Source organism: Triticum aestivum, chromosome 3A (assembly GCF_018294505.1).
Source record: "Triticum aestivum cultivar Chinese Spring chromosome 3A, IWGSC CS RefSeq v2.1, whole genome shotgun sequence".
NCBI classification, from domain to species: domain Eukaryota; kingdom Viridiplantae; phylum Streptophyta; class Magnoliopsida; order Poales; family Poaceae; genus Triticum; species Triticum aestivum.
In genome coordinates, this window is record NC_057800.1 from 671842128 (window position 1) to 671864518 (window position 22391).

The 22391-nt window shown below is 42.2% G+C and overlaps 1 protein-coding gene and 1 pseudogene across 1 annotated transcript; both read right to left on the bottom strand.

Moving 5' to 3' along the window:
* Positions 1 to 1248: 1248 nt before the first annotated feature.
* Positions 1249 to 6033, bottom strand: LOC123057128 (uncharacterized protein At4g15970-like; annotated as a pseudogene).
* A 12783-nt stretch (positions 6034 to 18816) lies between these two features.
* On the bottom strand, positions 18817 to 22041 carry LOC123059033 (uncharacterized protein At1g28695). The gene is made up of 3 exons (XM_044481690.1): positions 21443 to 22041; positions 20986 to 21354; positions 18817 to 19527 (listed from the first exon to the last, which is right to left on the bottom strand). Exons 1-3 carry the CDS (start codon positions 21692 to 21694, stop codon positions 19042 to 19044), a joined length of 1107 nt encoding a protein of 368 aa, XP_044337625.1. The 5' UTR covers positions 21695 to 22041; the 3' UTR covers positions 18817 to 19041.
* Between the last annotated feature and the right edge of the window lie 350 nt (positions 22042 to 22391).

Here is a 22391-nt window from a genome sequence, read left to right on the forward strand (position 1 = left end):
TTTCTTGTCTTCCAACCCATTGATTGCCCTTTAAACCCGGAGTTCCATGGTGGAAGACTCGGTTGCTATGGATAGAAGCCACCCCCACACTCCTGCTCGCAAGCCGGGAGTGGTCAGTACCAGATGTGATGGTTGTCTTGGCATGGAGATGCTGCCACCACGTCTGTGGGTGGCCACTTCTGATTGGCAAGCTCCATATTGAAGTGGATTGTAATATCCTGATATTGGGAGAACCACCGCAAGCGTCCAAGATTAGATGCACACTTTCGCCTTCCTACCATGCCGCTTGTGTGTCTGTGCGGAGGTGGGGGTGTTGGACGGAGGTAACCAAGGTTTAGGTTTTTCGACATGAAGAATTGCCTCTCATCCCTACCGAGTGCCTTATTTATAGCCTCAACAAAAACATTTACAAAAGTACCCCTACCTTGATACTAGCATCACAGGGGTATTTTAGATATTTCACGTCTACATTTTATTCCCAAGCGATGCTCTAAGACTTTGAGATTGCGGAGCAGAGCGGTGATGTATCGTGATGGCGGGCATGGTTATTGAATCCAAACAGAGTGACACATTTTACCTCGTAAGTTCTGCTCTTTTTTATTAGATGCACATCGCAATCACCCAAGATTAGATGCACACTTTCGCCTTCCTACCATGCCGCTTGTGTGGGTGTTGTGGGTGGGTGGGTGTGTGAGGACGCGGAGGGAGGTAATGGGTTTTTTGAAAAGAAGAATGGTCTCTCATTCAGACCGAGCGCCTTATTTATAGCCTCAACGAAGACAATTACAAAGTACCCCTACCTTAGTGCTAGGATCATAGGGGCATTTAAGATATTTCACGTTTACATCTTATTCCCAGGTGATTCTTGGAGATGTTGTGATTGTGGAGCTGAGTCGGTGATGTATTGTGAGTATCAGCTCTATTCAAAACAGACTTTCGCCCCACTTTATATAACCGAACAAAGTATAACAAATAGATCAGTGGTCGGCACAAAGCGAATTATTCTTTTGCCTTTTTTATATACTTTTAGGTAGTAAAACAAATCAAACACTCCGTCCGTCGCATAATATACTAGTGTCCAAAACGTTTTTATATCATGCTACGGAAGGAGTAGATGTTTGTGAGGCCATACTTGAAGACAAAAGTTCTTGAGCCATGAGCTAGAAGGATTAAGGTATGACAGCAAAGTTCAAGTCTATCTATAGTCAACTTAAAGTGCGACGTAGCTTTATTTTTCTTCTTCTCGTGCTACTGAGGCCTCTTGTCGGACGTCCCGCACTTGGCCGGGACGCGCCACTGGAAGCTCCTCCCGGCGGCCATGGGCTTCATCTTCTCCGCCGGCGCCATCACCGTGTAGTTCCTCCACTGCCCCAGCACGTCCCGGAGGTCGCTGATCTTGTTCGCCATGCCGATGCAGCAGTTGGCGTGCATGGTGCACGCCCTCGCCATGTCGTTGCGGAACAGCTGGCAGAAGCCGCTGAAGTGCGCCGTGTCGAGGAACTGGACGCGTATGCGCAGGTCGCTGCCGGCGCCGGCGATCTCGTGCTTGATGTAGTTGAAGATGGTTTGCTCGTGGTTTTGCGGGAACCCCCGCCGCGCCGCCCGCCACCGCCGCAGCATCTCCACCGTCCGGTTCGTCGACTTCACGTAGTAGAACCCCGTGTTGGGCCAGTTGCCGAGGTCGTCCGCGTCGCCGGAGAACACGTCGCAGGACGTCGCCATGTCCGCGTGCAGGCCGATGTGCCGGAACGGGTCCCGGAACCACAGGATGTCCACGTCCGTGAACAGGAAGCTGTAGCCGAGCTGGAGCACGCGCTGCTGGAGCTCCAGCTTGGTCCACACCAGCTCCACGTACGCGTCGCTCATGAAGTCGCTCGCGGAGCTCAGGTCCATGGACGTCTCTCTTCGTCGTAGGGATGAGATAGCAGAACCGGTGCACGGTCCGGCAGTGGCGGTAGGCCATGGGGTCCATGGCGACGATGAGGAGGTGGTCCAGGAAGTGGTCGATCTTCTCGCCGGCGAAGAAGCTCTCACGGAAGAGGCCCAGAAGGGAGCCCGGCCGCGCGAAGGCCTCGTTCACCGACGTGATGATCACCGTCCGGTCGTCCGTGGCCACCATGGGCAGAAGCTCAGCCAAACCTGAGAAATTGAACTGGGCATCCTGCGCGCAGTTCGTTCAGACACTACGTGTCAATTCAATTGATAATAACCATCATAATTTACCTCTAAGAATATCTCTCCAATTTTTGTTACTAGAGTAGTAGTACTACAGTAGGGCGATACTATGAATATTGAACATTTAACGCTGGATATACTTGGATGGAGGAGTACTGATTTCATAACAATTAGGACAGCTTTCCTGCCAAAATCATGAATTGATCGTCAGTTAATGTTGTTTTCCTTATTTACTCTACTTTCTTATTGTTTCTACCCCGAAAACTCCATTTGCACATCCTAATAATTTTGAGACCCCCTTAAATCCTAGCATAATATTTGTGAGGATTTAATCATGTTATTAAGTCAATGCCAAATCTACCAAGAACTTCTTAGATCTTTCTTTTTTGCGGGAAGAATTTCTTAGATCTTAGCCAGCCAAACTTAGTCGCCTAATTAGCCTCAAGATTTGCTTTGTTTATCTAAACACCTGGAAAGGACGATTAGAGCTCACTACACCAATAGGGAACTAAATGAACAAGCCTACCTAAAGTGCTATTTTTTTTCTTTCTAAAATGTATAGTAACTATACTAATATAATGGCTCAATATGCCCGATGCACAAAAACATGACTAGCCGCGAGTAAAAAAAGCCAGCCTCCTATTCCAAAGAAATACACCATGTAATACAAGGGATCTATCTCGACGAGAAACAATGAAACAAAGCGATTATATGGGATTCAATCATATCATATGTGTTTTCATACTGAAATGGAAACGTCGAAATGCTACACATCGGAAACCTGTAAAGAAACCAAATGGAAGTGACTAGCACAATGAACTACCTACCTCGGTAGAGTTTCCACTATTTTGTTTTGTTGCTCGCCATGGAGACGGCATCATTGCATCTAGTGGTGGCCACCTCTGGCTGGCGAGCGCCAATAGTAGAAAGAGGGTTATAGTGGTTGCAATCCAAAACTTTACAATGCGATGAAGACTTCCGTCATGGAACTCCATGATGATTTCCGAAACAAAAATGAACTTTACCGTGTTGGAGAGATCTACTTCCATTGCATTGGATTTATAGGGTGTCCATGATTAATTGGCATGCAGCTAATGCTGGCAGGAATTAATGACATTATGGTAGCGATTAAAATCCTACTTGGAGATATATACATGATAAAAGAACAATTATTACCTTCTAAAGATGTATGCAATTCAACGTGATGATATGGATGTCCGTAGGTTTCTATGGGTTTTGAGATCTGAGGGTGTCTTCAATCCACAATTTCACAAAGCGGCGGAGACTTATCTCACAGAACTCATATGGTGATGTGAAACTAAAAAATTAACATTATTTGCATCTCAAAATTCGAGTTCCAATTACATTGTATTTATAAGGCGGTCTATAATATATGGGTGATGCAGAATATGGATAATGCATGAACAATAATCGATTAGATTAAAGCAGTGAGTTGCTGACTAATTGGAAATATATGCATGATAAACAACAATTGTTACCTTCTAGAAATGTAGATATTGGATCTGAATGTCCATAGGTTCCTACGGGTTTCGAGAGGTGAGGGGGTACCAAAATAAAACAAGAAGACGGGTGAGGGGTGATTCCGATGTCACTGCTCCCCGCTCCACCAACCGCTACCCTCGATGCTCAACAATTGTAGATAATAGTGGCGGTAAAATAAACACCATTCACCTTCTACCTCGGGGTTACCTTGTCGATCCATTCCTGTCTTCTGGTTCGGCAATAATCACCAGATTTTGAAGTTTTGTGGTGGTAGACTTTGTTAATTTGTCAAACCATGGGTTGCAATCCCCCTAACTCACCTAATGGTATTGCGATATGCCTATAAGATTTGCTTCTTGCAACAAAGACAATGTCATCATGTCAATCGGTGACAACTCCCAGTTGGTGAGCACTAACAGGAAGAGGAGAAAAAGGGAGGTTGCAATCTGCAGCTTGATGAAAGTACCCCATGGTGATGTGGAACATGAACTCCATGGTATTGGGATCGCCATCGCAAGCCCAATGGCACGCTTTTGGGCCAGTTGGGGGAGGGGAGGGATATGACCAAGGGATCTGGGGAGTTTTGGAAACCATGAGTGATCTCTCGTCCTTGCCGAGCACCTTATTTATAGCCAAAACAAAAATATTTACAAAAGTACCCCTACAATGATGCTTGGATCTTAGGGGTATTTGAGAGATTTTTTGTTTGCATCTCACTCCCTAGTCCTTCTCGATGATTTCACGGCGGTATTTGTGGAGCCAGCGTGAGATGTACTATGATGACATCATGGTTGTACAAGGCCATAACTCTTGAACTAAAAGAGAGATAGGACCCACGCAAGTCGGGCCGTGTCCCAGGTCTTGACACCAAAATCCTTTCACACTGTAGCACTATTTGCTACTTTGTGGCACTATTTTCCATGTTTAGCCCGAGATTGGCCTTGGGCCTGGCCCCATCCTAGCTCCGCCGTTGAACAGAGACAAAGTATGTTTGGTATCATTCACCCATAAAGTTGTGTATTAGAACAATTCAAATAAATGTTTTAGTGGCTATAGTTTGTTTCATGTAATTCTTTATTTGGATTGTAGGACCGTGGTTGTTATGAAACACCTATCACCCGAAATCTAACTTAAGCCGGTCCCCTTTCTTTGGGATGCAGATTCCCGAGAATCATTGTGACTATGGATTCCTGAGAACCAGTTCTAGGTGTGAATTCTCGAGAATCAGAAGCAGGTTGTTTGCTTACCATATTGTTGGACAGGTGTAGGAATTGTTGAGATTTTTAAATGTCAGTAATGTCCCTGAAAGTTGGATATGATGTTTATATTGATTACGCACAAATTAAGGTGTTTCGAGTGGTTAAAGTGGAAAATAGTTGTTTAACCATATGGGACATATCTTGTGTCTACAAATGTCATGATCATGGAAACATTTCATTCAAAGTATGCATATGAAACATAACATCGAAAATATGCACCGACCTTCATTCTTACATGCAAAACATATCATCCAAAATATGTACCAACCATGGTAGTGTTACATACGAAACATATCATCCAAAATATCCACCAACCATCATTCTTACATATGAAATGTACGTTATCATCGAAAAAATGCATTAACCATCATAGACTCATCAAGTAATATTTAAACATGTAATTGATCCGCCAACAAGACATTAGCAATTGCTTCACGAGTTTCTTGCATAGTTCCATCATCACCAACCACTATGTTGGAAACATGGCCTATCCGTCGGGCTTGTAAATTTCCTGGCATGTAGTTATCGTCACGGTCACATCTATCAAATTCCAAGTCTCTCAAATGGCTTCTCCAATGCAATTATGAAGTGGCATACATGCAATGGTGATCTGATCTTGCTTCTCACAAGGGTAACTTGACATTTTGAGATAAATATGTCACGTCATCCTCAACACACCAAATGCATGCTCAATGGCATTGCATAAGGATGAATTCACATAGTTAAAAAACCTTTTTTCCCCATTCGGTGGGAGACCTTGGAGAAATTCTGACACATGGTACCTTTTCCCTTTGTAGAGAGCTAGATATCCACCACAATTGGGATAATCCGAGTCACCAGGATAGTACCTCCCTGCATAAAGTAATAGCATTACACATGGAATCAAGAAGATAGCTGAAACAATATTGATGTGCACACGAAAAATGAAATGGATACCTATAAGTGGATGTGTAAATCTATCAAGATACTTCACAGAAGTGTCTCTAAATATCCTCGTGTTGTGTGCTTACTCTGTCCATCCTGCAACTATAGAGGTGAATCTCATGTCAAAGTCACACACTACCATGATATTTCTGTACTTGATATCCATGACCATCAACGTGGTTGACAATATCATTCTCATAACTTGGGGCAATTTCATGAAATATGTGACCCATCAATTGCACTATGCAACCATCAAAGTGAGGTGCAAATCTTGCATCTTGAAGCCTTTCATGAATGATACATCTCCAATGTATCTAAAATTTTTGATTGCTCCATGCTATATTATCTACTGTTTTGGACATTATTGGGCTTTATTATCCACTTTTATGTTATTTTTGGGACTAACCTATTAACCTGAGGCCCAGCCTAGAATTGCTATTTTTTTTGCCTATTTTAGGGTTTCGAAGAAAGGAATATCAAACGATTCCAAACGGAATGAAACCTTCGGGAACGTGATTTTCTCACCGGACATGATCCAGGAGACTTGGACCCTACGTCAAGAAACAAAGGAGGAGGCCACGAGGTAGGGGGAGCGCCTACCCCCCAGGCGCGCCCTCCACCCTCGTGGGCCCCCTGTTGCTCCACCGACGTACTCCTTCCTCCTATATATACCTACGTACCCCCAAACGATCAGATACAGAGCTAAAACCCTAATTCCACCACCGTAACTTCCTATATCCACGAGATCCCATCTTGGGGCCTTTTCCAGAGCTCCGCCGGAGGGGGTATCCATCACGGAGGGCTTCTACATCAACACCATAGCCTCTCCTATGAAGTGTGGGTAGTTTACCTCAGACCTTCGGGTCCATAGTTATTAGCTAGATGACTTCTTCTCTCTTTTTGGATCTCAATACAATGTTCTCCCCCTCTCTTGTGGAGATCTATTCGATGTAATCTTCTTTTTGCGGTGTGTTTGTTGAGACCGATGAATTGTGGGTTTATGATCAAGATTATCTATGAAAAATATTTGAATCTTCTCTGAATTCTTTTATGTATGATTGGTTATCTTTGCAAGTCTCTTCGAATTATCAGTTTGGTTTGGCCTACTAGATTGATCTTTCTTGCAATGGGAGAAGTGCTTAGCTTTGGGTTCAATCTTGCGGTGTCCTTTCCCAGTGACAGTAGGGGCAGCAAGGCACATATTGTATTGTTGCCATCGAGGATAACAAGATGTTTTTTTAATCATATGGCATGAATTTATCCTTCTACATCATGTCATATTGCTTAAGGCGTTACTCTGTTTTTAACTTAATACTCTAGATGCATGCTGGATGGCAGTCGATGAGTGGAGTAATAGTAGTAGATGCAGGCAGGAGTCGGTCTACTTGTCTCGAACGTGATGCCTATATACATGATCATACCTAGATATTCTCATAACTATGCTCAATTCTGTCAATTGCTCAACAGTTATTCGTTCACCCACCGTAAAATACTTATGCTCTTGAGAGAAGCCACTAGTGAAACCTATGGCCCCCGGGTCTATCTTCATCATATTAATCTTCCAATACTTGGTTATTTCCTTTGCTTTTTACTTTGCCTTTATTTTACTTTGCATCTTTATCACAAAAATACCAAAAATATTATCTTATCATATCTATCAGATCTCACTCTCGTAAGTGACCGTGAAGGGATTGGCAACCCCTTATCGCGTTGGTTGTGAGGAGTTATTTGTTTTGTGCAGGTACTAGGGACGCGCGCGCAACCTCCTACTGGATTGATACCTTGGTTCTCAAAAACTGAGGGAAATACTTACGCTACTTTACTGCATCATCCTTTCCTCTTCGGGGAAATCGAACGTAGTGCTCAAGAGGTAGCAAGAAGAATTTCTGGCGCCGTTGCCGGGGAGTCTACGCAAAAGTCAACATACCAAGTACCCATCACAATCCTTATCTCCGCATTACATTATTTGCCATTTGCCTCTCGTTTTCCTCTCCCACACTTCACCCTTGCCGTTTTATTCGCCCTCTCTCTATCTCCCTCTCTTTCTCTATTTGCCTCTTTTTGCCCGCTTGCTTTTGTTTGCTTGTGTGTTGGATTGCTTGCTTGTCACGATGGCTCAAGATAACACTAAATTGTGTGACTTTACCAATACCAACAACAATGACTTTATTAGCACTCCGATTGCTCCTCTTACCGATGCTGAATCTTGTGAAATTAATGCCGCTTTGCTGAATCTTGTCATGAAAGGTCCGTTTTCCGGCCTTGCTAGTGAAGATGCCGCTACCCATCTAAATAGCTTCGTTGATTTGTGTGATATGCAAAAGAAGAAAGATGTGGACAATGATATTGTTAAATTGAAGCTATTTCCTTTTTCGCTTAGAGATCATGCTAAAGCTTGGTTTTTGTCTTTGCCTAAAAATAGTATTGATTCTTGGAACAAGTGCAAAGATGATTTAATCTCTAAGTATTTTCCTCCCGCTAAGATCATCCCCCTTAGAAACGATATTATGAAATTTTAAGCAACTTGATCATGAACATGTTGCACAAGCTTGGCAGAGGATGAAATTAATGATACGTAATTGCCCTACTCCTGGTTTGAATTTGTGGATGATCATACAAATTTTTTATGCCGGATTGAATTTTGCTTCTAGAAATCTTTTAGATTCGGCTGCGGGAGGCACTTTTATGGAAATCACTTTAGGAGAAGCTACTAAACTCCTAGATAATATTATGGTTAATTATTCTCAATGACATACTGAAAGATCTACTAATAAAAAGGTGCATGTGATAGAAGAAGTTAATGTTTTGAGTGGAAAGATGGATGAACTTATGAAATTATTTGCTAGTAAAAGTGTTTTTTCTGATCCTAATGATATGCCCTTGTCTACTTTGATTGAGAATAATAATGAATCTATGGATGTGAATTTTGTTGGTAGGAATAATTTTGGTAACAACGCGTATAGAGGAAACTTTAATTCTAGGCCTTATCCTAGTAATCCCTTTAATAATTATGGTAATTCCTAAAACAATTCTTATGGAAATTATAATAAGATGCCCTCTGATTTTGAATCAAATATTAAATAATTTATTACTTTGCAAAAGAATTTCAATGCTTTGATTGAAGAAAAATTGCTTAAGATTGATGAGTTAGCTAGGAACGTTGATAGAATTTCTCTTGATGTTGATTCTTTGAAACTTAGATATATTCCTCCTAAGCATGATATCAATGAGTCTCTCAAAGCCATGAGAATTTCCATTGATGGGTGCAAAGAAAAAACCGCTAGGATGCGTGCTAAGAAAGATGCCTTTATAAGAGCGTGTTCTTCTAGTTCCTATGAAAATAAAGATGAAGATCTAAAAGTTATTGATGTGCCCCCTATTAAATCTTTGTTTTGCAATATGAATCTCAATAATGATGGGACTGAATATGATCCACCTTTACCTAGAAGGCGTTCCAAAAATTCGGAGTTTTTAGATCTTAATGCTAAATTTGAGGAAAGTGGGATTGAAGAAATTAAAACCCTAGATGTTTCTAAACCCACTATTTTGGATTTTAAGGAATTTAATTATGAAAATTGCTATTTTGTTGATTGTATTTCCTTGTTGCAATCCATTCTAAAATCTCCTCATGCTTATAGTCAAAATAAAGCGTTTACTAAACATATCGTTGATGCCTTGATGCAATCTTATGAAGAAAAACTTGAGTTAGAAGTTTCTATCCCTAGAAAACTTTATGATGAGTGGGAACCAACTATTAAAATTAAGATTAAAGATCATGAGTTCTATGCTTTATGTGATTTGGGTGCTAGTTTTTCCACGATTCCGAAGACTTTGTGTGATTTGTTAGGTTTCCGTGATTTTGATGATTGCTCTCTAAACTTGCACCTTGCGGATTCCACTATTAAGAAACCTATGGGAAGAATTAATGATGTTCTTATTGTTGCAAATAGGAATTATGTGCCCGTGGATTTTATCGTTCTTGACATAGATTGCAATCCTTCATGTCCTATTATTCTTGGTAGACCTTTCCTTACAACGATTGGTGCAATTATTGATATGAAGGAAGGAAATATTAGATTCCAATTTCCGTTAAGGAAAGACATGGAACACTTTCCAAGAAAGAAAATTAAATTACCTTATGAATCTATTATGAGAGCCACTTATGGATTGCCTACCAAAGATGGCAATATCTAGATCTATCCTTGCTTTTTATGCCTAGCTAGGGGCGTTAAACGATAGCGCTTGTTGGGAGGAAACCCAATTTTATTTTTATTCCTTGATTTTTGCTCCTATTTATTAATAACTAATTTACCTAGCCTCTGTTTTGGTTGTGTTTTTTGTGTTTAATTAGTGTTTGTGCCAAGTAGAACCATTGGGAAGACTTGGGGAAAGTCTTGATATCTTGCTGTAAAAAACAGAAACTTTAGCGCTCACGCGAACTGCTGTCATTTTTATTTGGAAACTGCTATTTAGTTAATTATTTTTGCAGATGATTAATAGATAAATTCCTCACGTCCAGCAAATTATTTTAGAATTTTTGGGGTTCCAGATCTTGCGTTAGATACATATTACTACAGACTGTTCTGTTTTTGACAGATTCTGTTTTTCGTGTGTTGTTTGCTTATTTTGATGAATCTATGGCTAGTAAAATAGTTTATAAACCGTGGAGAAGTTGGAATACAATAGGTTTAACATCAATATAAATAAAGAATGAGTTCATTAAAATACCTTGAAGTGGTCTTTTGTTTTCTTTCGCTAACGGAGCTCACGAGATTTTCTACTTTAAGTTTTGTGTTGTGAAGTTTTCAAGTTTTGGGTAAAGATTTGATGGATTATGGAACAAGGAGTTGCAAGAGCTTAAGCTTGGGGATGCCCATGACACCCCCAAGATAATCTAAGGACACCTAAAAGCCAAAGCTTGGGGATGCCCCGGAAGGCATCCCCTCTTTCGTCTACTTCTATCGGTAACTTTACTTGGAGCTATATTTTTATTCACCACATGATATGTGTTTTGCTTGGAGCGTCTTGTATGATTTGAGTCTTTATTTGCTAGTTTACCATAATCATCCTTGCTTTACACACATTTTGAGAGAGCCATACATGATTTGGAATTTGTTAGAATACTCTATGCGCTTCGCTTATATCATTTGAGTTATATAGTTTTGCTCTAGTACTTCACTTATATCTTTTAGAGCACGGTGGTGGAATTCTTTTATAGAAACTATTGATCTCTCATGCTTCACTTAGATTATTTTGAGAGTCTTAAATAGCATGGTAATTTGCTTAAAAAATCCTTATATGCTAGGTATACAAGATTAATAATAAAATTTTCTTATGAGTGTGTTGAATGCTATGAGAAGTTTGATGCTTGATAATAGTTTTGAGATATAAAGATGGTGATATTAAAGTTGTGATAGTGGAGTAGTTGTGAATTTGAGAAATACTTGTGTTAAAGTTTGTGATTCCCGTAGCATGCACGTATGGTGAACCGTTATGTGATGAAGTCGGAGCATGATTTATTTATTGACTGTCTTCCTTATGAGTGGTGGTCAGGGACGAGCGATGGTATTTTCCTACCAATATATCCCCCTAGGAGCATGCGCGTAATACTTTGCTTTGATAACTTGTAGATTTTTGCAATAAGTATATGAGTTCCTTATGACTAATGTTGAGTCCATGGATTATACGCATTTTCCTCCTTCCACCATTGCTAGCCTCTCTAATACCGCGCACCTTTCGCCGGTATCATACACCCACCATATACCTTCCTCAAAACGGCCACCATACCTACCAATTATGGCATTTCGATAGCCATTCCGAGATATATTGCCATGCAACTTTCCACCGTTCCATTCATTATGACACACTCCATCATTGTCATATTGCTTAGCATGATCATGTAGTTGACATCGTATTTGTGGCAAAGCCACCATTCATAATTCTTTCATACATGTCACTCATGAGTCATTGCATATCCCGGTACACCGCCGGAGGCATTCACATAGAGTCATATTTTGTTCTAAGTATCGAGTTGTAATTGTTAAGTTGTAAGAAAATAAAAGTGTGATGATCATCATTATTAGAGCATTGTCCCAGTGAGGAAAGGATGATGGAGACTATGATTCCCCCACAAGTTGGGATGAGACTCCGGACGAAAAATAAAAAGAAAGAAAGAAAAGAGGCCATAAAAAAGAGAGAAAAGGCCCAAATAAAAAAAATAAGAGAAAAAGAGAGAAGGGACAATGCTACTATCCTTTTACCACACTTGTGCTTCAAAGTAGCACCATGATCTTCATAGTAGAGAGTCTCTCATTTCGTCACTTTCATATACTAGTGGGAATTTTTCATTATAGAACTTGGCTTGTATATTCCAATGATGGGCTTCCTCAAAATGCCCTAGGTCTTCATGAGCAAGCAAGTTGGATGCACACCCACTTAGTTTTCTTTTTGAGCTTTCATATACTTATAGCTCTAGTGCATCCGTTTCATGGCAATCCCTACTCACTCACATTGATATCTATTGATGGGCATCTCCATAGCCCGTTGATACGCCTAGTTTATGTGAGACTATCTTCTCCCTTTTTGTCTTCTCCACAACCACCATTCTATTCCACCTATAGTGCTGTATCCATGGCTCGCGCTCATGTATTGCGTGAAGATTGAAAAAGTTTGAGAATGTCAAAAGTATGAAACAATTGCTTGACTTGTCATCGGGGTTGTGCATGATTTAAATACTTTCTGTGGTGAAGATAGAGCATAGCCAAACTATATGATTTTGTAGGGATAACTTTCTTTGGCCATGTTATTTTGACAAGACATGATTGCTTTGTTAGTATGCTTGAAGTATTATAATTTTTATGTCAATATGAACTTTTATCTTGAAGCTTTCGGATCTGAATATTCATACCACAATTAAGAAGAATTACATTAAAATTATGCCAAGTAGCATTCCACATCAAAAATTCTGTTTTTATCATTTACCTACTCGAGGACGAGCAGGAATTAAGCTTGGGGATGCTTGATACGTCTCCAACGTGTCTATAAATTTTTGATTGCTCCATGTTATATTATCTACTGTTTTGGACATTATTGGGCTTTATTATCCACTTTTATATTATTTTTGCGACTAACCTATTTACCGGAGGCCCAGCCTAGAATTGCAGTTTTTTTTGCCTATTTTAGGGTTCCGAAGAAAAGGAATATCAAACGGAGTCCAAACGGAATGAAACCTTCGGGAACGTGATTTTCTCACCAAACATGATCCAGGAGACTTGGACCCTACGTCAAGAAACAAAGGAGGAGGCCACGAGGTAGGGGGGTGCGCTTACCCCCCCCCCCCCGGGCGCGCCCTCCACCCTCGTGGGCCCCCTGTTGCTCCACCGATGTACTCCTTCCTCCTATATATACCTACGTACCCCCAAACGATCAGATACGGAGCCAAAACCCTAATTACACCATCGTAACTTCCTGTATCCACGAGATCCCATCTTGGGGCCTGTTCCGGAGCTCCGCCGGAGGGGGTATCCATCACGGAGGGCTTCTACATCAACACCATAGCCTCTCCGATGAAGTGTGAGTAGTTTCCCGCAGACCTTCGGGTCCATAGTTATTAGCTAGATGGCTTCTTCTCTCTTTTTGGATCTCAATACAATGTTCTCCCCCTCTCTTGTGGAGATCTATTCGATGTAATCTTCTTTTTGCGGTGTGTTTGTTGAGACCGATGAATTGTGGGTTTATGATCAAGATTATCTATGAACAATATTTGAATCTTCTCTGAATTCTTTTATGTATGATTGGTTATCTTTGCAAGTCTCTTCGAATTATCAGTTTGGTTTGGCCTACTAGATTGATCTTTCTTGCAATGGGAGAAGTGCTTAGCTTTGGGTTCAATCTTGCGGTGTCCTTTCCCAGTGACAATAGGGGCAGTAAGGCACGTATTGTATTGTTGCCATCGAGGATAACAAGATGGTTTTTTTATCATATTGCATGAATTTATCCCTCTACATCATGTCATCTTGCTTAAGTCGTTACTTTGTTTTCATGAACTTAATACTCTAGATGCATGCTGGATAGCGGTCGATTAGTGGAGTAATAGTAGTAGATGCAGGCAGGAGTCGGTCTACTTGTCTCGGACGTGATGCCTATATACATGATCATACCTAGATATTCTCATAACTATGCTTAATTCTGTCAATTGCTCGACAGTAATTCGTTCACCCACCGTAAAATACTTATGCTCTTGAGAGAAGCCACCAGTGAAACATATGCCCCCCGGGTCTATCTTCGTCATATTAATCTTCCAATACTTAGTTATTTCCTTTGCTTTTTTACTTTGCCTCTATTTTACTTTGCATCTTTATCACAAAAATACCAAAAATATTATCTTATCATATCTATCAGATCTCACTCTCGTAAGTGACCGTGAAGGGATTGACAACCCCTTATCGCGTTGGTTGCGAGGAGTTATTTGTTTTGTGCAGGTACTAGGGACGCGCGCGCAACCTCCTACTGAATTGATATCTTGGTTCTCAAAAACTGAGGGAAATATTTACGCTACTTTGCTGCATCCTTTCCTCTTCGGGGAAATCCAACGCAGTGCTCAAGAGGTAGCAATGAACAACTTTGAACTCTGGATAATTTGCTTGAATGATGTCTATAACCATAACATTCAAGAAGTTTAATACTAAATTGAATTTTTTATATAACTTCAGTCGATATCTTGAAACGGTTTTCCAGTTGTCTTATGGATTAAGGGCCCCTAACTGTCCAAAACATGCCTAATGCTTCCTCTCAACTCCTCTTTACTATTGCTTTCAAGCCGTATGTGTTAACAAGTGCATAATCCAATCTATCAATACAAGGCTTGTACATCCTGAACATGTTACAGATATATTTTGGAGTACTCAACTTATCTTTAACCCACTATTGTCCAATAATTGTAGGAACCGATTTTTATGAGATACTTCTCATTGTACATGATACCAACAAGAGGAACCATCATGTGTCTTTTCTGCCTTTGCCTCCATGAAATGCAACAACATCTAAATCAGTAGTTTCAGACTCTTCACTATGGTTTCCACTTGTGCTCATCTGCAAATGACAAAATATATTGGAAACAAGCAAGCAACATGATGAACTCTAAAATAAGAAGAAGAAAATCATGGCACGACACAAGAGTTAACAAAATAACAGATTCATGTCATGATCAACACAAGAGATGAAAAAATAACATATTGATGTCATGATCATTACAAGGAAAATGTTGTTAAACACGTCTCAAGTGAAATAACATAAAGGAAGGGAAATATTTTTCGATAAGTCTCAAGTGACATAACATAAACACATGAGAAATAACACATCCATGATCGCACGCCTAAAGTTTCATTCTAATGCCTATTTCGCTCATCATACATCCTCCTAAGACAATTCTTCTTCCCTTTGCTAGTCCTCATATTATTAAGGAAACAGTGATTTTCAACCCTAAACTCTAGATAACTTAGTTGGTATGAAGTACTCATCACTTCTTTCATCTACTCCACATGACACAACTTTTTCCATTATCTGTTGACTATGTTTTAGTAAACAACATTAAAAAATCACATTCCCCTTTTGCTTCTCAGTGGAAGCATGTTTACAAAATTTGTGGTCACTTCTGGATTCCTATTTTCTTTCAACATGTATGCATATGACAATCATACATGAAATTATATGCTACTGATTTTGCCAATGAACAAGAAATCTAACATATATGCCATTGACATGCGACTTAACAAATCTAATGCCTCTTCTCATCCTACTGCCATCCACATTTTTTGACAGAAAGACTGTAAGGGATGCCATCCACATTTCTTTGACATGAAGACTGTAAGGGAGCCTCTTGCAGTATAATTGGTTCAACAAACCCAAATTGCAAGTACCATGCCTCGAACCTGGGTGGGTGGGAAAGCATCAACCCTTTTGACCACTAGGCTACGCCTTAGTATGCTGCCATCCACATTCTAACATAACCAACACATATTTTGCCAATGAACAATTCAAGGATAGAAAATAGAAGATGTCATACTTGTCAACCAGCATCCAAAGAATGATTTTTTGGGGAGTCTTTTTTACCTCATCCCGGTGCAGGTCGGGCATGGGCTAGTGTAGGTTGAGTCGAGCGATGCAACTGGACCATCGGCACAGTGCAGGGATACCTCTGGCCGACGGTGTTGGCAAAAACCAGGGGGGTGCAAGCGCAGATTGGGGAGGTTCGACGCAGGTGGATCCAGGGGACGGTGGCGCAACCCGTGGGTAGTTGCTTGACGGCCGCCCAATTCTCATCCTCCATGAACGGCCGATCGAGGTCAGAGAGGCTAAACTGTCTCTCATCAATGGTCTAGAGATTGATGTTGAACTCGCGGGCCCCTAGGGTACCAAGAATACAGAAGAAAATGCTCAAACGCAGCGGCATCCATGTCCTCATCGATGGAGACAGTCTGATTACCCACCCGAATGTTGAAGATGTGGTTCTTTTGTCTTTGATGTGCAGCATGAATCTTTGAAAACACAGTGTTCGTGTCTCCCTCTTGCAGCCGGACAAACCGCGCCCACTGCCTTGCGATCGAGTGATCAAGAGAGGCCAACCCCAGGTATGCACGCTTTACTTCGCTACGGAGCCAGGCCTCGGGCGGGGAGAGCGGACTCATCCTGTGCCATGTCCAGCCGATAGATAATTAGTTAACGTGCTAGAAGTATCTGTGTGAATATGTTGCTGAGGGTGCGAGCACTCCAACTCAAGAGTCACCATGCAGTAGCTTTGAGAAGAGAATAGATGCGCCAAACGAATATTGATCTGGAGGGATAGACGTCCAGGTGGACTGAACCACCTGCTGAAAGCCAAAAACGCTTGAAGTGGAATCTTCGTCTACTGTGCGCTTGGGAGGAGCAATATACAACTAGCAGACAGTGATCAGATGTGGCAGATGAAGGAAATATGCCCTAGAGGCAATAATAAAGTTATTATTTATTTCCTTATTTCATGATAAATGTTTATTATTCATGCTAGAATTTATTAACCGGAAACATAATACATGTGTGAATACATAGACAAACAGAGTGTCACTAGTATGCCTCTACTTGACTAGCTCGTTGATCAAAGATGGTTAAGTTTCCTAACCATAGACATGAGTTGTCATTTGATTAACAAGATCACGTCATTAGGAGAATGATGTGATTGCCTTGACCCATTTCGTTAGCTTAGCACTTGATCGTTTAGTTTGTTGCTATTGCTTTCTTTATGACTTATACATGTTCCTATGACTATGAGATTATGCAACTCCCGTTTACCGAAGGAACACTTTGTGTGCCACCAAACGACACAACGTAACTGGGTGATTATAAAGGTGCTCTACAGGTGTCTCCAAAGGTACTTGTTGGGTTGGCGTATTTCGAGATTAGGATTTGTCACTCCGATTGTCGGAGAGGTATCTCTGGGCCCACTCAGTAATGCACATCACTATAAGCCTTGCAAGCATTGCAACTAATGACTTAGTTGCGGGATGATGTATTACGGAACGAGTAAAGAGACTTGCCGGTAACGAGATTGAACTAGGTATTGAGATACCCATGATCGAATCTCGGGCAAGTAACATACCGATGACAAAGGGAACAACGTATGTTGTTATGCGGTCTGACCGATAAAGATCTTCGTAGAATATGTAGGAGCCAATATGGGCATCCAGGTCCCGCTATTGGTTATTGACCAAAGAGGTGTCTCGGTCATGTCTACATAGTTCTCGAACCCGTAGGGTCCGCACGCTTAACGTTCGTTGACAATATAGTACTATATGAGTTATGTATGTTGATGACCGAATGTTGTTCGGAGTCCGGGATGAGATCACGGACATGACGAGGAACTCCGGAATGGTCCGGAGATAAAGTTTGATATATGGGATAATAGTGTTTGGTCACCGAAAAGGTTCCGGAAATCATCGGAAGGGGTTCCGGATGTTTCCCGAAATGTTTGGGTACGAGAACACTTTATTTGGGCCAAAGGGGAAAGCCCACAAGGTTTTTGGAAAGCGCAAAAGGAAGTTTTGCGGAGTCCAGGGGCCAGACGCCAGGGTCCCTGGCGTATGGGTCCAGACGCCGGGAACCCTGGCGTCTGACCCTGGAAGTCCGAGAAGGACTCTTGCCTTTCGGGTGAAACCGACTTTATGGAGGATTTTACTCCAAGTTTCGACCCCAAGGCTCAACATATAAATAGAGGGGTAGGGCTAGCACCCAAGACACATCAAGAAACACCAAGCCGTGTGCCGGCAACCCCGTCCCCTCTAGTTTATCCTCCGTCATAGTTTTCGTAGTGCTTAGGCGAAGCCCTGCGGAGATTGTTCTTCACCAACACCGTCACCACGCCGTCGTGCTGTCGGAACTCATCTACTACTTCGCCCCTCTTGCTGGATCGAGAAGGCGAGGACGTCACCAAGCCGAACGTGTGCAGAACTCGGAGGTGCCGTGCTTTCGGTACTTGGATCGGTCGGACGTGAAGACGTACGACTACATCAACCGCGTTGATATAACGCTTCCGCGAACGGCCTACGAGGGTACGTAGACAACACTCTCCTCTCTCGTTGCTATGCATCACCATGATCTTGCGTGTGCGTAGAATTTTTTTTGAAATTACTACGTTCCCCAACATCAGAGGCAAGATATCGTAGCATGAATTGGGGGTGGGTCGTCTCATAGGTGGTGGTCCAAAGAACACGGTCGTTCTGGACCAGGGTGGCGACCGCCCATGGAGATAAATGTCACAACAACACCAGGTCAGTGATGAAGCAACGAAATCGGCTCATTGTGCGGTGATTGAGGTTACTGTTGTTCTTATGATCATGTTAAAATCGCCACAAAGGAGCCAGGGTCCAACCATCATGTCACAAAGGTCATGGAGCTCGGCAAGGAAGGCTAGCTTCTCATCATACCCGTGGGGGCATCTCATACTATCACTCGCTTGGGTTTCAAGATCATGCGTCATACACTATTCATGGATTTGCATTCTCTTGACGCGACATGAACACTCAAACCTTCTGAGCAAACTACGAGTTGACGACATAAACCTTGATCTTGTCTTACGCACAACTGCAGACACATTTGTACATCTCAAACAAAAATGGTCGACTACATGTGCATTGCTATTAACCAATCATCAGTGGATGCATATCCCAGGGACCTTCCACCGCACGGGGCCGCGCTGGCGCTGTGCGTCGTCCATCCCCATGTACGCGCGCCACTCCTTCATCAGGTTCCCGAGGTCGTGGAGCTTGGCGGCGAGGCCGACGCAGCAGTTGGCGTGCATGGTGTAGAGCGTGTTGAAGTCCCGGGTGTTGTTGCAGAACCCGGCGTTGTGCACCGTGTCGAGGAACTGCACTCGAAGCCCGCGCTTGTCGACCAGCTCGAACTTGATCTCGTTGAACACCTGCTGCTCGTGCTTCCCCGGGAAGGACAGCCTCGCAGCTTGCCATGCCTCAAAGACGCCCACCATGCGCGCACTCGACCTCACGTACAGGAACCCCGTGTTCGGGGCGTTCACGGGGCTGTATGGGTCACCGAAGTAGAAGTCCGATGAGGTCACCATGTGCGCCGCCACCGACATCCGCTCGAATGGGTTGCGGAACCACATAATGTCCACATCCTGCATCATCAGGTTGAAAATGCAACAAAAGTTTTAGGGGTGCGATAATGAAGGATAGAAAGTTTGAGAATACTTACATAAATTTAAAAGACATATATGATCTGTGTATCTAAAGAGAATAAAATATCTTAGAGATTTCTCAAAAACTTACACGTACGGCCTTTTTTTTTTGAAATTCCACCACACATGTTGTATTTTGGTAGTATATGTACCCCACATATTTGAAAGGTACGAAATCTATATCTATACCTCTATATCTATATCTATATCTATATCTATATCTATACCTCTATACCTCTATATCTATACCTACTAATAAAGCACCTATTGCTTCTGGTGGTACGTCATGTAATTTACCCTATAAGTTGACAAAAATTACCCATCAATGCCATCCGTAAGTCAAAAAACGATTTGGTATTTCCAAAGTCTCCGCTGCGATTAGTGCTCTTATAGAGAAGATACCACAATAAATCATAAAATGTACACAGTTTCAAAAATATTAGTAATTTAAAAATATTAGTAATTTTACAAAATTGTTCTTAAATTTAAAAAAATCACAATTTGGAAAAATATATCCGATAATAAAACCATGTTCATGATTTTGAAAAAATAATCGTGTATTCAAAACAAATTCGTGAATCTGACAAAAATGTCCATCAAATTTTAGAGCTAGCTTGCCAAGTGTCACTTAACAGACGGTCTACACAGTACAGTTACAACCAAAATATTTTCTTTAAATTTTTTGTGTGCAGATTCAAGTATTTTTAAGATATTCATGTCTTTCAAACCCAAGCTCTAAATTTAGCACGCTATTTATGAAAATAGCTCAGAAAAAAATGTAGATTCTAAATATGATATTATCTTGCATGTTAATTATTTTTATGTGCAAAATTAATTAGTACTTCTCCTTTTTTATTAAAGGCATGGATGTTTCTTACTCCCATTTTTCGCACGTCACTTATTATCAGATTTTCATCCGTCATTTGGTTCGTCCATTTGCACATAAAATAGAAAAATAAAATAAAATATGTTCACAATTTTTTGCAAATAGTATAAAACGTTTATGAATTCAAAAAATGTTCTTTATTTTAGAAATTGTTCGAAGAATTGTAAAAGTGTTCATTTGAAAAATGTTCATGATTTCAAATGTGTGCACGAGTTTAAAAAAATGTTCATGATGTCAAAAATTGTTCATAATTTCACGAAATCGAGAGTGATATTGTATCTCGATGATGCAACAAAATATGGTCATAGCCATTGAAGATTATGAAAAAATCTCCCGTTGCAACGCACGGACCCTTTTGCTAAAATAAGCCTCAAGTTTATTTTTAGCAAGTGTGAGAGGGGTGTTTATGCAAAAATGTGGTCACATTGGGCTGGTTCTTTTAGCATCCATTTTTTGATTTGTCTTCTTTGTTTAGGCAAACTGTTCCACCTGCTCCGACGACGAACACGTACCGTGAAGAGGAAGTTGTAGCCGAGCTCGAGGATCCTCTGCTGCAGCCGGACCTTGCTCCACACCAGGTCGAGGTAGTCCTTGCTCATGAACACCTTCTCCTCCGAGAGGTCCTTGCCGCCTGCCAGGGGCGGCAGGAGGTAGCAGTGCGGGTGCACGGCCCGGCACCGCTCCAGCGCCCCGGCGTCGAGGGCCACGACGAGGAGGTGGTCCACGAAGTGCGCGATCCGCTCCCCGGCGCGGAAGCTCTCGAGCAAGAGGTCCAGCAGCGAGCCCTCCGCCGCCCACGCCTCGTTCACCGACGTCATGATCACCGTCTTGTGCTCGTCCGCCACCGTCCGCAGCAGCCGCTCCAGCTCGTCCCCCGCCGCCTGCCGGACCAAACCAAACATTCAGTTCAGAGACGCTAAAGGAAAAGTAGAGATAACTAACTTAGCAAGAATCGCAAGCTTTGGAAACCTGGCTAGTGTTGTGGTTGGCCTCCTGCGGGGAGGCAACGCCGTCGACCTTGCTTGCGCTCGTGTGGTTAGCCTCGTGCGCAGGAGCGACCGGCACCGCCATGGTTTCATTGACCCAGCTGGATATGCCGGGCGTGGACGGCCCGGCGCCGATCCCGTCCGAGGACATGAAGAAGATGAGCACCCCGGCGACGGACGCCCCGAGGAGGAGCGACACCAGCTGGTTCAGCAGGTTCGGCTGGATCCCCATCATGTGTGTTTCACTGTTTCCACGAGAATCGCCGGCAGGAGCAGAGAGAAGACTCGGGACGATGACGAAAAGAGGAGTGCCGTCCGCGAGAACTGATCGTCGGCAGGGACAGGGAAAATAAATAACTCAGGAGGAGGAGGAGAAGGGGAGTGGCGTGGAGGGAAACTGCTTAGCAGCTCATGCTGTGTCTACTATACTTGCTTAATTAACTCTGAATCTGGTGTTAGATGGGAGGTTGAGGTTGACATATTCAAACCGGGACGTTGCCCAATCAGACCGTTTCTACATGGTCACGGTATATGCACAGATGGCGCAATGTTATGTGATGTGAGAAAGTCAGAGACCCCTCCTGGCTTTGTCAGGGAGACGGCGAATGTGCTTATATTCTTCAGCTCTGCTGGATCAGGAACCTTGCTCCATGTGTGTGTGTGTATGCCGTCAGAATCCAGAAACTCTATTGATCTACTCTCTCTGTTTAGAGATTTCAATACGGACTACATACGAAGCAAAATGAGTGAATTTGCATTTCAAAATACGTCTATATACATCCGTACGTAGTTCGTATTGAAATCTAGGGAAATGACCAATGTGCGGTGCTCTTGGGTACTCGTTGGATCTACTGCTCAATCCATAACCTTCATGGTCTAGTTGGTTTCGATGGGGAGATGGCCAATGTGCCGTGCTCTTCAGCGGTACTCGG

Bases quoted from the DNA above. Each gene is read 5' to 3' on its own strand.
- LOC123059033 (XM_044481690.1), bottom strand. From the start codon at position 21,694: ATGATGGGGATCCAGCCGAACCTGCTGAACCAGCTGGTGTCGCTCCTC. The intron at 21,355-21,442 runs GTTTCCAAAGCT...TTGGTCCGGCAG, and splicing joins CCAACCACAACACTAGCCAG to GCGGCGGGGGACGAGCTGGA. The intron at 19,528-20,985 runs GTACGTGTTCGT...CTGATGATGCAG, and splicing joins GCTACAACTTCCTCTTCACG to GATGTGGACATTATGTGGTT.